Consider the following 18,740-nt stretch of genomic DNA (forward strand, 5'->3'; position numbering starts at 1 on the left):
CACAATATGTGGTTAGCACCTCTGCTGGTTTCGATGTCTATGGGGGAAAATAATATCGACTTCAGTGCAAAATAGTAGTACATCTAATGTGAGCAACAACCAATTCAAAACGAAGATTCCACAACATGGCATTTCAACTGCTGTTAAATAACTGTGTATCTTACAATAAATATCACGTTAGCTTTAGTGTAATTTACAATATTTTGCGGAGCAATATCGGAACATGCCTTACCATTAGCAGAGTGCAGGAAGTCTGCTAACAGCTTCCGGTTTCCAGTCATATTTACAGATTTTCAGGTACCAGCAGATGGCGCAATTGGACCTCATTGCATTACAAAACAATATACATATTTTAGCAGGAATTTCATTCAAAAATTAAAGTATTTTTTATACCCGTTGCATATATATATATATATATATATATATATATGTATATATATATATATATATATATATATATATATATATATATACATATATATATATATATATGTATGTATGTATGTATGTAAGGCAGTAGCCTGTTAATGTATAAGACAGTACCTCTTTATGAGCACTGGATGTCGCTATTCTGTTGATTTTTACCTGTGGGTTCAGCACACCTCACCTTTTTGTCCCTCGGTGGGCACCATAGTCAGAGAGAACAAGGCGCCATCTTTGACAATGTTTTTCTTTTCCACTGAAAAGGTGAGACCTGTTGTATGACTTTCTGAACACTTTATAAGATATTAAAGTTAAAAATGCCATCGAGCGAATTTGTGAGAGAATTTTTAAGTGACAACTATATGAGTATTATTTGTTGTCTACTTGGTTCATATGCCTTGAGTTAGACACACAGAGCGGTGTACTGACTAATTGTATGGTTAATGTGAATTTTATGCACGGATTGATATTTGTTACTATTGTTGTTGTTTTTCCTCTTTTTCTTTTTATTGTTTTCATTGCACTTCACTATACACCTACAACATACACAGACTCCCAACTCCTGCCCAAGCCCTTGGCCCCAGTTAAACTAACTGAAGATGTTGAGTGACTACACTGGCCTGGAGGGAACAGGCCCTACAACCAGCCATGACTCTCCCCACAAGCCACATTCCTCTCCTGGACATGCAACAGGCCATAACTACAACCCTCCCCATACCACACAATTCCATATTCAGGATGAAGGAGCAACGGCTGATGCCAGTACAGTGAAGCAGCAGCAGTCGGCGCGGCCAAAGCATACCAACATGTTCCTCAGCTCCCCTAGCCCTCAGCAGTAGCACCACACTCAGTACTCAGGGCAGGGCTGGCAGCTTACGCCGCCACCCCCAACTCTGTCACCGCATACCCCAGCTAATGTGTCCACATTGCCACGCCACCAAATCGGCAGGTCAGGCTACAGACTCCCAACTCCTGCCCAAGTCCAGGCTGCTCATCCTAGCCCCCTGACCTACACCAGCAATTCAGATTCCACCGATGCACCCCAGCTCCCTACGCCGAATTCTCGAAACCCCCAAATGAACCTTTCGAACAACCCTCCTGTCCAACACCACTCTCAGTCCCTGGCCCATAATGAGATGACCCCCCGGCGCCCGCCTGCAACTGGTGAAAGAGGCCCTATCCCTATGAATGTGAATTATGGAAATGTTGATTACGCAACCCCCTCCCATGCCTCTGCTCCAGCACATCTACAGACACCTGCTGCCCCCAAGCCAGTCTGTATCCCCATGCCCTCCCACAAGCTATTCATGATTCACACCCCTGCCCCAGTATACTTTAAGATGCCAACTCCAGATCCTCAAGCCAGAATGTACCCCACTATCCTCACACAAACCCTTGATCATGCAGCCCCTCTCCATGGCCCCGCCCCAGTACATCCATGGACACCTGCTTCTGATCCCAGAGTCAACGTGTATCCTAATGCACTCCCCCAATCCACACCTCTACCTCCATTCTTCGCTCCAAACAGCGCCATAGCCCAACCGAGTCCTCCCGCTGCCTATGGTGGCTTCCTGCAGACTCATCAGGTTAAAAATGTCCAAATCTTCACTGGACATTCTGATAGCAAGATGCTTGTGGATGACTGGATTCGTGACATGCAGTATCTCCTGGAGGCCATAGAGCTTCCCATGCACCTCCGCTTTTCCACAGTAGTGCGACACCTGGGTGGTGAAGCCAGAAGATTGGTGTTGAACCTACCTCCCCATGACCAAACCCCCTGAGAAAGCATTTGAGGAATTGAGGGCGGAATACAGTGACACATATGGCTCTCTAGATCCACTAGCCGACTTCTATGAACGAATCCAGAGCCCTGGAGAGTCTTGTTGCTCATATGCCATAGCACTGGAGGCAACACTGCGAGCTGTTGAAGACAGTGAGAGAGGAGGCAGGCCTTTCCCCGACCGTGATAGCAAACTCACCCGGCAGTTCTTAAGGGGGCTTGAAGATGAGGAGACGTATGCCCGAATTTCGCCAATGAAGCCCCGGCTATTGAGATTCCGAGAGCTGCAACAGGAGCTCAGAGATCTAGCAAAAGAAACAAAGAAGTTCCAACCACAGCACAAGACAAAGAAAGCATATGCCCAGGTACATGGCACACCTGAGTGTGGTACTAATGAGAAGACCGAGACAACGAAACAGAACTCAGAACTGTCAGAGTTGAGAGAGATTGTACAGAAATTGGCTCTAGGCCAAGAGCAACAGATGGCCATGTTGTCTCACCTCGAATCAAGAATTTTGGTCCCACCCACTGTCCAGCCTGCTGGCTCACCCACTGTACCGCCTGCTTGGAGGACTTTCTGCTTTAAAGAGTCTGATACTATGAACTGGAGGATCTTCTTGTTCATCTGGGGATCTTTTCTAATCTTGTACAGCATGCCATTCTGTATGGTCAGTCTACTCCAATGTTTTAGAAGTTTGATCACACTATGTGACTCAACAGCTCGCTCACGCTTAGTAGGTTTCTTGTGTCTCTGTACAAAGTACATGGCCCTGCCTGCTGTCTTGTCTTGCTCCTGTTGACCAACAAGCTGGCTCTGTGGGAGTGCAGTGGACTGGTCTTCCTTCTGTAGAAGACTAAAGGCAGCGTCTGCCCCAATCACGTGACTCACACCTCCAGTGGACTGAGCACTGAAGATGGCAGCGACTTCCTCTGACGCAACTGAGCCTCTTGTGTTTGGTGAAATTGCCTCTTGCACTGGCCTATCTGATGTTTCACCACCTTCGTTCACAACAGCCTGACAGTTGTTGGACACTCTGAACACCTCTTGCACGGTTCTGTCATTCACACCGTTGACTTGTTTCAACAGTGAGGCATAAGGTTCGGTGACAAGGCGATGACCCACACACGACTGGACAAATGGCTCAATGTGTCGGCTACAACGTTCTTTGGGCCGGGTATGTACTTCAAGTCAAAGTCATAAGCAGCGAGCTTCGCTACCCACTGCTGTTCACACGCGTCAAGTCTGGGTTTGGTCAGAATATATGTCAAGGGGTTATTCTCAGTCCATGTGGTGAAGTGTCTGCCTTTCAACTAGTGGCTGAATTTGTCGCATACTGCCCATTTCAAGGCAAGAAATTCAAGTCGGTGCGCAGGGTAGTTCAGCTGGGAGAGAGAGAGTGTTCTACTCGCAAATGCGACAGGTCTGGCTACCTTTCCACCAGGCGGAAGTTGCGACAGGACAGCTCCAATCCCATCAAAGGATGCGTCAACAGCCAGAATGAACGGGGCATTGAAATCTGGGTGGGCTAGAGTGACACTTGTCATGAGGTCGTGTTTCAGTGTCTCGAACGCAGTCTTGCATGCGTTGGACCAATCAGCAGGAGTCAGCTTCACAGGACCTCCTTTCTTCACAGGTTTGCGACCTTTTTTGCGCTTCCACTGAGCACTAGGTTCAGCTGTGAGCCTGAACAGCGGTTTAGCCTTCGCAGAACATGCCTCAATGAAACTTTGGTAGTACATCACCATGCCTCAAAACGATCTGATTTTACTAGGACAAGGTGTTTTACCATCGGTTTCCATGACGTCTGAGACCTGTAGGTCATTTATTGCTCTGACCTTCTCAGGGTCTGTCTGAACTCCATCTTTACTGATGACGTGCCCGAGAAATTTCACAGTCCTCCTGAGGAAGAAACACTTCTTGGGTGAGAGCTTAAGGCTGGGCTCCTTGAGGCGGGCAAACACCATCTGCAAGCGTTTGAGGTAACACAACAGGCTCGTGAAATTCTCGTCACCAAATATTGACATCATCATCCTCATGAAGGTAGCTGGACTGTTGAAAAGGCCTTGAGGGAGACGGTTATATTAGTCCAAAGGGTGATGAGAATGCTGTATACTTCTTGTCATCAGGGTGCAAGGGGACATTATAGAAACCTGATGTCAGGTCCATTGTGGAGAAGAAAGCATTTCCACCAAGTGCGACTAGAGCATCTGCTTGATGTGGCAGTGGGTAGGCATCCTTCACAGTTCTTGCGTTGAGCCATCTGAAGTCAGTGCATACTCTGAGGTCTCCATTCCGCTTCCATACGAGAACGAGTGCAGATGCATATTCACTGTTGGACTTTTGAATAATGCCTTTTTCCTCCATCTCATTCAGAGTCGTTCTCAGTTTGTCATATTGGCTTGGTGGTATGCGCCTGTATGGTAGACGGAACGGCTTGTCATCAACAAGGTGGATACGATGCACAAACTCTTTGGCCTCTCCGCAGTCCATCTTGTGTCTGGAGAAGATTGACTCATATTCTTCAATAACGTGAACAAGCTTGTCTTTCCACTGCAGTGACACTTCGCATGACTTCAGATCGATGTCTTGCAGACCCAGAGTCTCCAGTGCACGCACCATGTCCTCTTCTGACCTCGGATGCACATCTTCGCTCTGCACACACTGCATGTTGCATTTGACCTCCTCTGCTTTGGGTAGATCTTCCACTGCGATACAGGGGGACACATCTGCGATTTTGGCGTTTCTTCTCAACACCACAGTTCTGTCTGAAGGGTTAATGACTTTAACGGGCACCCATCGATTTCCCCAAAGTGGAGTGATAACCCTTCCAACAAGGATTTGTTTGGGTCTGGCTTTGGACTGGGTCGGCTCAACGACCACGGCACTGCCTACTGACATCACAGCTGACTCAGGTAACTTGCCCCAGACAAGGTGCTCACTCTGTGGTTTCAGTGTTACACAACTCTTGACTTTCACTGTTCCCACCTTATCTGGAATGCATTCACCTCTCCATCTCTCTGTGTTGGACAGTAGTGACAAGAATTGGCACTGGTCATCAGTCTGACCATTGTCGGGCGAGGAAACAAGCCTCCAGTAGCCGTCAGTGCTCTTCAGTTGGGTTAGGATATGCTTGATAGCATTGCTGCCAAGAATCATTGCTTTTGTCTGGCCAGGGACAACCATTACCGGAACGATCATCCTGCATCCGTAAACGATAACATCAAGGTTATACATGTCTTTGGGGGAAACACGGTGTCGACCGCAGCCTACAATGACATAATCATCAGCTGTGTCCTTCGTCATGTCAGGGCATTGTTGCAGCAGGGACTCAACAGCAGACTCACTTATTGTACAGGCCATTGACCCGCTGTCTCACAGTGCTTTGAAAGTGGGGCGATTCTTTACAAGTACAGGCGTGTACAACAGGCTATCAGTCTCTGCTATTCTCTGGGATCCCTGAAAGATCAGTTTCTTGGATGAGATTACTGAACTGCCACTGTAACTGCTGTGCGACTTATAGAGGGATTCAATATCAAGCATGTCGGGCTTCTCATAACTGGTGGGAGGTTCAATTAGCTGATCTGCACGGTCCTCCCCTGTGTGCAGATCGGTCAGTTTTCCTGAGGCTGTGGAGTGGTCCTCCTCGCTGGACAGTCACGACGTGAATGGCCTGGAACATAGCACTTGGCAAATAATGCATGGCATGTCAGTAAACCCGTCAACTCTGTTCTCAAGACACCTGGGTGGAGCTTTCTTCCTCACATGTGACTGGTTAGAGGTTCCACATAGCAGAACCTTTTCCAACATAGCCATCACCTCCGCTAGGGGGACATACTGAGGGCTCTGGGTATGAGGTGGCATGTGACCACTGCGGTCAAGGGCTGGACTATGGCTCACCTGAGCTGCGTGTACTGCGATGTCAGTGTGTACTGGGGGGGTTGCTTTGCAGCTCATCTCAGCATTGTACTCGTTCAGCACCTCCAGTACTTCACTCACTGACCATTTGTTGATTGCTTTGGATCTAAAAGTGAGGGCCAGGTCTTTGCAGGGACAGTTCCTAACAAACATACGAGTCACCTCTGTTTCCGGGTTGTCCAGTGTCTTGCCCTGCTCTCTCAGACAGTCAACGACGAGGTCAGCTGCCCTGTTCAGTCTCAGCCAGTAGTCATAAGGGGTCTTCCTGGTCTCTAGGCAAAGTCGAGTAAAAGTCAGCTAAGGGGACAGAAGAGTACCTTGTACACCTAAAGTGTTTTTTAAGTAGACCATAAATCAGATCAGGTTGAGCATGCATATCAATATTACTGTTCCTAATGCCAAACTTCACTACATCCTTAGCTTTACCCCTCAAATGCACAAGGATCTCCTCAGCCTGCTCTTCGACTCTAACATTACTCCTTTTAATGAAAGTTCTCATCAAATCTTCCCATTCATGCACCATAATTGAATCTGACCCATCTCCTACAAATGATGGTGGTTCCTTAACCTTCCTTTGTGTGACAACCTGCACCTGAGATACATCAGACACATGGCTAGGTTGACTCAGTGTGCTAGATACATCCTGTGTGAAATTTGAATCAGGAGTTACTGTGTTATGCTGCTGCATATGCGACATAATGCTATCAGCTAGTTGTTGACCTATCTCCTGAATGACAGTCCTCATCTGGTCAGCTACACACTCAGAGACATCACTAACAGGATTTGGTGTAGATGTGATTTGAGGCAAAGAGCTAGTGCGCTGGTTTGCTGCATTATGTACGCTAGGATTGGACAATGCGTCTAATGAGGTAAACTAACACCTGGGGCAGGACTGTCAACAGAAAATGGGATGGGAGTAGGCATACCCATGCCTCTTCCAATTTGAATGGGTGTGCCAAACTTTGGGAAAAGTGGATTACTCTGAAAAGACGTGTTTCAAAAATATCTGCCAATAAACAGTACAGTCCACCCCACTTTGAGAAATCGTCAATAAGAAAATGGCAAATACAGTCAAAATGATAAAATAAATCAGCAGTCTGTGTGACACATTACTCTATGCCACATAAAATTATCTGTGCCACTGCAACACATTATAATGAGCTTCACTGCAATACATGCTACCCTTGTAAACTGTGAACACACAAATACTGTGAACCGATGGCTTCATGGAGCGATGTGGTAGACAGGACGGTCACCGGTTCGTCGAACTCGATAGAAGTCTCAGGTCACGGCACCAAAGTAACTGCTGTGTACCCGTCCCGTCAAGAATCCACACACAGGCTGGTTTGGATGATGTGGTTCTTTACTGGTAGCTGCAATGAGTGATCGGAATGCACATACACACAATATGTGGTTAGCACATCTGCTGGTTTCGATGTCATTAGCAGAGTGCAGGAAGTCTGCTCAAGTACATAACATTTTCATATTTTTACAATTACATGAAATACAATAACAGGTGTAACTTAATACAATGGTTTCTAACAGTATACGTTTTTCGTGTGATCGTATAGTGGTTTTAACCTGCTTTTATCTTCACTGGTATTACAATCAATTCAATACAATATATTTTTAACTTGTTTTTTAACCAACATCATCATTGTTCATATATTTATGAAATAGAAAATAGAAAAGTACAAAATACAATACAAGACATGACAAATAATTAAATGGACTTTTAGCACCCTCTAGTGGCGACTAGCGAAAATGACAGACCAGGTTGCGTCCATGCCAAAATGTCGGACAATTCAAACTTACACATGAACGTACAGACACGTAACATGCACATAGTGCAACAATTATTACCTGCATATGATCGGAGTGCACATACACACAATATGTGGTTAGCACCTCTGCTGGTTTCGATGTCTATGGGGGAAAATAATATCGACTTCAGTGCAAAATAGTAGTACATCTAATGTGAGCAACAACCAATTCAAAACGAAGATTCCACAACATGGCATTTCAACTGCTGTTAAATAACTGTGTATCTTACAATAAATATCACGTTAGCTTTAGTGTAATTTACAATATTTTGCGGAGCAATATCGGAACATGCCTTACCATTAGCAGAGTGCAGGAAGTCTGCTAACAGCTTCCGGTTTCCAGTCATATTTACAGATTTTCAGGTACCAGCAGATGGCGCAATTGGACCTCATTGCATTACAAAACAATATACATATTTTAGCAGGAATTTCATTCAAAAATTAAAGTATTTTTTATACCCGTTGCATATATATATATATATATATATATATATATGTATATATATATATATATATATATATATATATATATATATATACATATATATATATATATATGTATGTATGTATGTATGTAAGGCAGTAGCCTGTTAATGTATAAGACAGTACCTCTTTATGAGCACTGGATGTCGCTATTCTGTTGATTTTTACCTGTGGGTTCAGCACACCTCACCTTTTTGTCCCTCGGTGGGCACCATAGTCAGAGAGAACAAGGCGCCATCTTTGACAATGTTTTTCTTTTCCACTGAAAAGGTGAGACCTGTTGTATGACTTTCTGAACACTTTATAAGATATTAAAGTTAAAAATGCCATCGAGCGAATTTGTGAGAGAATTTTTAAGTGACAACTATATGAGTATTATTTGTTGTCTACTTGGTTCATATGCCTTGAGTTAGACACACAGAGCGGTGTACTGACTAATTGTTTGGTTAATGTGAATTTTATGCACGGATTGATATTTGTTACTATTGTTGTTGTTTTTCCTCTTTTTCTTTTTATTGTTTTCATTGCACTTCACTATACACCTACAACATACACAGACTCCCAACTCCTGCCCAAGCCCTTGGCCCCAGTTAAACTAACTGAAGATGTTGAGTGACTACACTGGCCTGGAGGGAACAGGCCCTACAACCAGCCATGACTCTCCCCACAAGCCACATTCCTCTCCTGGACATGCAACAGGCCATAACTACAACCCTCCCCATACCACACAATTCCATATTCAGGATGAAGGAGCAACGGCTGATGCCAGTACAGTGAAGCAGCAGCAGTCGGCGCGGCCAAAGCATACCAACATGTTCCTCAGCTCCCCTAGCCCTCAGCAGTAGCACCACACTCAGTACTCAGGGCAGGGCTGGCAGCTTACGCCGCCACCCCCAACTCTGTCACCGCATACCCCAGCTAATGTGTCCACATTGCCACGCCACCAAATCGGCAGGTCAGGCTACAGACTCCCAACTCCTGCCCAAGTCCAGGCTGCTCATCCTAGCCCCCTGACCTACACCAGCAATTCAGATTCCACCGATGCACCCCAGCTCCCTACGCCGAATTCTCGAAACCCCCAAATGAACCTTTCGAACAACCCTCCTGTCCAACACCACTCTCAGTCCCTGGCCCATAATGAGATGACCCCCCGGCGCCCGCCTGCAACTGGTGAAAGAGGCCCTATCCCTATGAATGTGAATTATGGAAATGTTGATTACGCAACCCCCTCCCATGCCTCTGCTCCAGCACATCTACAGACACCTGCTGCCCCCAAGCCAGTCTGTATCCCCATGCCCTCCCACAAGCTATTCATGATTCACACCCCTGCCCCAGTATACTTTAAGATGCCAACTCCAGATCCTCAAGCCAGAATGTACCCCACTATCCTCACACAAACCCTTGATCATGCAGCCCCTCTCCATGGCCCCGCCCCAGTACATCCATGGACACCTGCTTCTGATCCCAGAGTCAACGTGTATCCTAATGCACTCCCCCAATCCACACCTCTACCTCCATTCTTCGCTCCAAACAGCGCCATAGCCCAACCGAGTCCTCCCGCTGCCTATGGTGGCTTCCTGCAGACTCATCAGGTTAAAAATGTCCAAATCTTCACTGGACATTCTGATAGCAAGATGCTTGTGGATGACTGGATTCGTGACATGCAGTATCTCCTGGAGGCCATAGAGCTTCCCATGCACCTCCGCTTTTCCACAGTAGTGCGACACCTGGGTGGTGAAGCCAGAAGATTGGTGTTGAACCTACCTCCCCATGACCAAACCCCCTGAGAAAGCATTTGAGGAATTGAGGGCGGAATACAGTGACACATATGGCTCTCTAGATCCACTAGCCGACTTCTATGAACGAATCCAGAGCCCTGGAGAGTCTTGTTGCTCATATGCCATAGCACTGGAGGCAACACTGCGAGCTGTTGAAGACAGTGAGAGAGGAGGCAGGCCTTTCCCCGACCGTGATAGCAAACTCACCCGGCAGTTCTTAAGGGGGCTTGAAGATGAGGAGACGTATGCCCGAATTTCGCCAATGAAGCCCCGGCTATTGAGATTCCGAGAGCTGCAACAGGAGCTCAGAGATCTAGCAAAAGAAACAAAGAAGTTCCAACCACAGCACAAGACAAAGAAAGCATATGCCCAGGTACATGGCACACCTGAGTGTGGTACTAATGAGAAGACCGAGACAACGAAACAGAACTCAGAACTGTCAGAGTTGAGAGAGATTGTACAGAAATTGGCTCTAGGCCAAGAGCAACAGATGGCCATGTTGTCTCACCTCGAATCAAGAATTTTGGTCCCACCCACTGTCCAGCCTGCTGGCTCACCCACTGTACCGCCTGCTGTCTCACGCATTGTCCCTCCTGCAGCCCCCCCACAAAGATTCCAGTCATCACCAAGGATTACAGTACAGGACTCCAGTGTGACATGCTACCGGTGTGGGAAACTAGGACACATTGCCCGGGTCTGCAGAGCAGCTCTCCCAGATCCCAGCCTGTCCTTGGCTCAGCAACCCCAGCCTGTGACCCCTGTGGAGGGAAACACAGCTCCCTCAGCACAACATTTAAACACCTAGAGCCCATGGTTACCGGGGCAACCATGGGTGAGCAGCAAGTGTCCCCATTACAGGTGAGCGGAACTGATGATGGAGGAGAGGATACCCCCCTAGTGGGCCCCAGGAATGAGGGAGAGGTGGAAGTCAATGGGGTAAAATGCAAGGCACTCATAGACTCTGGCTCCCAGATTACCAGTATTACTCACAACTACTGGCGCAACCACCCCACCCTTCGGGAACAAAGGCTGAAGCCTTCTAAAATACCCATAGAGGGGGAAGCCGGCCAGAATGTGCCTTACCATGGTGTCTCTCACATTAACCTGAACATGCTGGGGAGAGAGTTTGAGGCTGTGCCAGCTTTCGTGGTCCCTGATTCTGAGTATCGTTCCTCTGTCCCTCTGCTTGTGGGCACTAATTTCATTCGGGCCTCCAGGAGCCACCTCCAAGCAACCTATGGCCAGCAGTTCATTCACCATGTCAAGCAAAGCCATCCAGAGTGGTACACTGCCCTGCTGGAAATTCTGAACACAGAACATAATGTAACGGATGACGTAGTTGGCCCTGTTGTGTACGCTGGACGCAAAATAAGCATCCCTGGAGGGAAGGAGATGGATTTGAAGTGTAGGATCAAAGTTGGCCCACAAAGAAAGACTTACACAGCCCTCATTGAAGGCCACCCTTTCCTGCATCTCCCCCAAGACCTATTGGTTGCCAAAGTCCTTACTGATGTAAAGAAAGGCTGCACCCCTGTTAGGGTGATGAATCTGTCTCAACATGCTATCACCATAAAGCCCCATACACATTTGGCCAATGCAGTCGTGGTGGAAAATGTTGTAGAGTTTCCTGACAAGAGGCCAGGTGAACCTGATAAGGCTGAGAGTGAAGAGGCCTGTCTGAGTTTGGATCAAGTTGTGGCAGGTGGTGGGGTGGACCTCAGTGAAGCAGCGGTAGAGAATGAGCACCAGCGGTCCCTCCTTAAAGAGCTGGTGGAGAAAAATGGAAGTGTGTTCTCCCAGCATTCCATGGACTATGGCCACACAAAAACCATAACGCATGAAATTCCCCTTGTCGATTCTAACCCTTTCCGACTGCCCTACCGCAAGATTTCCCCCTCACAGTGGCAAGATGTGAGGAAGTTGTTGATGGACATGGAGGCAACAGGGGTCATCAGGCCTAGTAAGAGCCCATATGCTTCGCCAGTAGTGATTGTAACCAAGAAAGATGGGTCACTAAGGCTTTGTGTGGACTACAGAAAGCTGAACTCCTACAGCACCAGAGATGCATTCCCTCTGCCCAGAATAGAGGAAGCTCTGGAGGCCCTGGGGCAAGCGAAGTACTTCTCCACCCTTGACCTCACATCTGGTTACTGGCAGGTGGAGGTGGCAGAGCACGACAAACACAAGACAGCGTTCAGTACTCCTATGGGGCTGTTTGAGGCAAACAGAATGCCTTTTGGGCTGCAAAACGCTCCGTCCACCTTCCAGCGACTGATGACCTGCTGCTTTGGAGATCTGAACTTCACTCACCTCCTCATCTACTTAGACTTAGATGATCTGATCATATTCTCAAAAACCTTTGATGAGCACCCGGAGAGGTTGCAGCTGGTGTTTGAACGACTCAAGGAGCATGGCTTGAAGTTGAAACCCTCGAAGTGCCAGCTTGTGAGACAAGAGGTGCAGTATTTGGGTCACTTGGTGTCCGCAGAGGGGATCAGGACAGACCCAGAGAAAATCAGTAGGGTTAAGGACTGGGTTAGGCCCACAAATAGGAAAGAAGTGCTCCAATTCTTGGGCCTAGCCGGGTATTATAGACGGTACGTGAACGGCTACTCCATGATAGCAGCACCTCTATACCGCCTCACTAGCGGTGACCCCAGAAAGAAGAAGAGGGGGCATAAGAAGAGCCCGGGTCCTGACCCACCCTTCATGTGGACTCATGAGTGTGAGGAGGCCTTTCAGACACTGAAAGAGAAGTTGACGACTGCTCCAGTGCTGGGGTATCCAGATTTCAGCCTGCCCTTTCTGCTTCAAACTGATGCGTCAGGAGAGGGCCTTGGCGCTGTCTTGGTCCAGGTCCAGAGTGGAGTCGAGAGAGTCATAGCCTACTCCAGCCATGGCTTGAGTCCAGCAGAGACCCGATATCCTGCACACAAACTTGAGTTCCTCGCTCTGAAGTGGGCAGTGATAGATAAGTTCTACGACCATCTCTATGGGCGTAGATTCTCAGTCCAGACAGACAACAACCCTCTCAAGTATGTGATGTCCTCAGCTAAGCTGGATGCTACAGGACAGCGGTGGGTGTCTCGACTGTCGGCGTTCGACTTTGACATCCAGTATAGAAGAGGAAAGAGTAACGCAAATGCTGACGCACTCTCCCGTATGTCCAACCAGGAGGTCACGCAAGTCTTACACACCTGTCCCCAGCGGGTGAGGGCCAGTAACCTAGGCCATGAAGAGAACCGGCCCACCCATGGACAAGAGAGCCATGGACAGGAGAGCTCCCCGGATGTGAACAATACTGCCCCAGAGGAACCTGACATCCAAGAACCTCTATCACACAAGCCCAGTGAGCCCTATATGGATGTGGGAACAGAGTCATTACCTGCCATGACAAAACAGGAGATCCGTGCAGCCCAGAAGGAAGATCCTGCCGTCGGCCCTGTCCTGCACTCTAAAAGCCTGAACCAGAAGCCAAGTCGCAGTGAGAGGATCAGTGGTGGTGGGCAAGTGTGCCTTCTCTTAAAGGAGTGGAGGAGGTTAGTGATACGAGACGGTATCATGTACCGCCATGTACGAGATGGCCAAAGGGAAGTAGTAGAGCAGCTTGTACTGCCGGAACGGCTGCGCGCATCCGTCAAGACTGCTCTGCATGATGACTCAGGGCATTTAGGATTTGAGAGGACCTTGCAGATGATAAGGGAGAGATTCTACTGGCCGAGAATGTTCCAGGAAATCAAGAGTTGGTGTGAACAGTGTCAGAGGTGCTGCCTCAGAAAGACCCCAACTGCAGGCCTCAGGGCTCCCCTGGTCAGTATTCACACCAGTGCCCCCATGGAGCTGGTGTGTGTGGACTTTTTGACACTGGAGAAGTCAAAAGGTGGCATTGAAAATGTGCTCGTTGTTACTGACCACTTCTCACGATACGCCCAGGCCTATCCCACTAAAGACCAGAAGGCCAACACAGTTGCGAAGGTACTGTGGAAAAACTTCTTCTGCCGGTTTGGTTTTTGTGAGAAATTGTTGGCAGACCAAGGACGCAATTTTGAAAGTGCTATCGTGAAGGAACTGTGCAAGTGTACGGGCATCACTAAGACCCACACCACCCCCTACCACCGACAGGGCAATGGGGGAACGGAAAGGTTCAACCGGACCCTCATGGACATGCTGGGGACACTAGAGCCTCACTTGAAACCCCGCTGGCATGAGCACTTGCATGCAATGACGCATGCCTACAATTGCACACGTCACGACTCGACTGGTTATGCACCATACTACCTGATGTTCGGTAGGCACCCCCGGCTCCCAGTCAACCTGGTCTTTGGGCTTCCTTCCACCAATGAGCAAGGAGGATATAGTGAGTACGTCCAAACTCTACATGACAGTCTGTCACAAGCCTATGCCCTGGCTAATCAGGCTTCTCACCATGCGAAAGATCAGCAGAAAAAATACTATGACCGAAAAGCAAAGAGTCAAGTCTTCAGTGCAGGGGACCGAGTCCTGGTCAAAAAGTGTCATGTGGAAGGACGGCAGAAACTGGGAGACAAGTGAGAGTCTAGTCCATACATTGTGGTGAAGAAGCAACCCAATATACCGGTGTATGTAGTTCGACCAGAAGATGGTGAACCAGAGAGAGTGGTCCACCGCAACCTCCTTACACAGTGTATGTTTCTGCCAGTGGAACAGGCTGGTGAAGTGATGACAAATGATGTGGAGTCAGATGTGGAAGAGGATCACGAGGGAGCGGATACAGAGGAAATGGAGGAGCAAGATAGAGGAAGATATTGAAGAGGAATGTGAGATGGATGATACAGAGACAGTAAACGGACAGGTTGAACACACAGGGATGGAGGAATTGGATGTGGAGGTTGGGCAAATAAGTGATAAAAAAAAGGAAGACACACCTCTCAGTTGTGCCGAAACACCTCCAGAGGCTGTGGCTCCAAGAAGGAACCAGTCGAGAAATCGACAGCCCCCAAAGAGGCTATGCCTTGAGTCGCAAGTTCTGAGATCGGATGAGGAACAACAGAAGATAGAGAGAGGCAAGAAGTTGTGGCAAAGGGCCAAAGAAAGAGGACCAGAAGGGCATGTTTAACACACACACACACACACACTCACTTTTGGTTAAAGAGTGGAGTTTTTGCTTTTTGTTTACGTTTGATCTGATGGCAGAGACGCCATCAAATAAAGAAGGGGTAGATGTAAGGCAGTAGCCTGTTAATGTATAAGACAGTACCTCTTTATGAGCACTGGATGTCGCTATTCTGTTGATTTTTACCTGTGGGTTCAGCACACCTCACCTTTGTGTCCCTCGGTGGGCACCATAGTCAGAGAGAACTAGGCGCCATCTTTGACAATGTTTTTCTTTTCCACTGAAAAGGTGAGACCTGTTGTATGACTTTCTGAACACTTTATAAGATATTAAAGTTAAAAATGGCATCCAGCGAATTTGTTGCAATACAGTGTTAGCTAAGGTGTTTACTTACATTTTGATGTGTTTTGAAGAAATGTGCAATTCCGTTTTTGTACTTAAATGTTTGATGTAAGTTGGCCAGTGTGATTAACAATTAGTAGAGTCTGAATTGAATGGGGTTGTGAATGATGGCTTTTTACATGTTTATTCTGGTCACTGTGTTTGAACTACTGATTTGTGATTTATTGTTATTTAGCATTTGGGCATATTGAATATGAGAAAGATTTATATATTTTTGTTGACATATGTTAATGTGTTCTTTTGCATTGAGACACATTTGTAAGGAGAATGATTTTCTTTTCCACTGAAAAGATTAATGACCAGAGCCAGAGAGGACCACTACTGTGAGCAAATAAATGCAACAAGGTCTCATCCACAATCCAGAACCACTGTGTCCAGTGTCCAATCTCTCCGCACAACAACCCACCTTATAAACACTAAAAACACAACGCAGAGTCCAAGGGTGTGTCGAGAGGCAGTGACATTGTGGGTTACATATATATATATATATATATATATATATATATATATATATATATGTATACTTTCAGTGAATTCTAGCTATATATATTTATTTTATTATATATATAAATAAAAGAAATGTGTGAATTTCAGACGGCACTTATAAAATACACAGTAGTAAAAACACAGTTGTTCTACTAACTGTACTGTGCTTGCTGGTTACTAAAAAAAAAAAAACAACACTTACCTTTCACTATTTGAGTAGCGTCACTTCCGAGTTTCCAGAAGATGGCGCCAGTATGTGCTTTGCCCTGCTGTCTCTCGATGTCAGCTCTGTTCGTTTTTGTGTTGTTTGCGCCGATTTTCATCTCTCTCAGCTCACTGCTTGTGTATGACCGCCAAACACTGTTGGATCGTTGCCCCTTTCCCACTGATTTGATCAACTTCGACGTTGGTTTTTCGACGTCCCAGTCAGCTTAAAACATAAACAAATGTTGTTCTTGTTTTACTTTTTTATCTATGAACAGACCTGAAGTTGATGTGGAGATTCAAGCATTGAATAATAAAACAAAGAAATAAAAAAATACATGTCTTATTTATACGCTTATTTCCTTTTGGGGTCGCGGGGGGCGCTGGCGCGTATCTCAGCTACAATCGGGCGGAAGGCGGGGTACACCCTGGACAAGTCGCCACCTCATCGCAGGGCCAACACAGATAGACAGACAACCTTCACACTCACATTCACACACTAGGGCCAATTTAGTGTTGCCAATCAACCTATCCCCAGGTGCATGTCTTTGGAAGTGGGAGGAAGCCGGAGTACCCGGAGGGAACCCACGCATTCACGGGGAGAACATGCAAACTCCACACAGAAAGATCCCGAGCTTCGATTTGAACCAAGGATTGCAGGACCTTCGTATTTTGAGGCAGACGCACTAACTCCTCTGCCACCGTAGAGCCCCTTATTTATACAATTTTTATGAATTAATATCCTTCCATGTCAACCAGGGGCCAAACTTGATGGGAACCCTATAGGTGAAAAAAAAACAACTATATTTTGTATTGGTTTTGAGAATTTAAAATATAAATATATTTCCTTTTCGGAACAAGTTTGGCCACCTCTGACTAACAGTATAAACACTTTGTAGGGCACAAGATAAGAATTAAATCAGCTTAATGGCAAAGACTACTCCTTGACTACTGACAACTAGCTTTAAAAGAGCCATTCAAAAGACTGGCTCGTTCTTATGTTTATTTTTCAAGTAACTAGTTTTCTTTAAGGAAAAAATCACTTGTATGTGTATATATATATGTATATATATATATATATATATATATATATAAATACATACACATATATATATACACATACATATATACATACTTGTGTATATATATATATATACACAGACATATATATACATACAGTACATATATATACAGTATATATACTACATATTTATATGTATGTATATTTATATATGGTTGTTATCTGCACATGAATCTAATTCCCCGCAAAGTATACTTGTGATGAATAGAAACATTCCTATTTACTTAGTGATGGATCTGTGTGGCCATTACAAGGTGATGGCGTCACAACTGCATTGCAGACCTGGTTGACTAGCTATTAATAGGGAGGTGTTAAAATATGCATGATGTTGCCCCCTGAAATTAATATTTTAACATCTTTATCAACCCCAAATTACATGGCGTACAATAGCTAACTAGAAATTAAAAGGCAGGTGTGGAAATGCTACCTGATGATACAATTCATCCTTTGACATTTTTATTAACACTAAATTCCGAACAATAAAGAGGTTGCTTCAATGTAAGAAAGCCCTTGAATTATGTTTTTTGGAGGAATTTAAATTGTTTTAGATAAACCCATTTTTAGACATACATTTTTTAAATTTGATTTGTATTGATTATTATTATTATAATTTTTTGTTCTAAGTTGTTGATCAATCACTTTTTTATTCTAAAATATTGTAGTACTTTGAAGTGCCTCAATGTATCTGTATTTTTCCAATATTTTAATACAACAAGTACATAAAGAGGAATATCGGTATCGATACACATCCCTAATTGGGAGTTTATTGTCAAAATTAGTGCATAATTCAAACTTTTTAAGCTTATAAAAAAAGTGTGAATGTCCACTCCAGTATACTTCTGTATTGCTCAGGAAAAATAGATTTATTGCAGGATTCAGCAAGGGAAGTAATATAGTGCAAATATAGTGCATACACACACACACACACACACACACACACACACACACGCACACACACACACATATATATATATATATATATATTTTTTTTTTTTTTCATGACTATTTACATTGTAGATCAGGGGTCACCAAACTTTTTGACTCAGGGGCCGCAATGGGTTAAAAAAAAAAAATTGGGCCGGAGGACAATATGTGAACTAGTGTGAAGTGAATTATATTTATATAGCGCTTTTTCTCTGGTGACTCAAAGAGCTTTACATAGTGAAACCCAATATCTAATTTTTACATTTAAACCAGTGTGGGTGGCACTGAGAGCAAGTGGGTAAAGTGTCTTGCCAAAGGACAGAACGGCAGTGACTAGGATGGCGGAAG

General features: G+C 45.7%; 1 protein-coding gene across 1 annotated transcript; it reads right to left on the minus strand.

Moving 5' to 3' along the window:
* Positions 1-3,379: 3,379 nt before the first annotated feature.
* On the minus strand, positions 3,380-8,368 carry LOC133537024 (uncharacterized). Its single transcript, XM_061877841.1, has 2 exons — positions 7,983-8,368; positions 3,380-7,492 (listed from the first exon to the last, which is right to left on the minus strand). Exon 2 carries the CDS (start codon positions 5,562-5,564, stop codon positions 4,281-4,283), a length of 1,284 nt encoding a protein of 427 aa, XP_061733825.1. The 5' UTR covers positions 5,565-7,492; positions 7,983-8,368; the 3' UTR covers positions 3,380-4,280.
* Positions 8,369-18,740: the final 10,372 nt, after the last annotated feature.

Source organism: Nerophis ophidion, linkage group LG18 (genome assembly GCF_033978795.1).
Source record: "Nerophis ophidion isolate RoL-2023_Sa linkage group LG18, RoL_Noph_v1.0, whole genome shotgun sequence".
NCBI lineage: Eukaryota > Metazoa > Chordata > Actinopteri > Syngnathiformes > Syngnathidae > Nerophis > Nerophis ophidion.

Excerpts from the sequence above, each read along its gene's own strand:
- LOC133537024 (XM_061877841.1), bottom strand. The coding sequence starts at position 5,564 with ATGGCCTGTACAATAAGTGAGTCTGCTGTTGAGTCCCTGCTGCAACAA.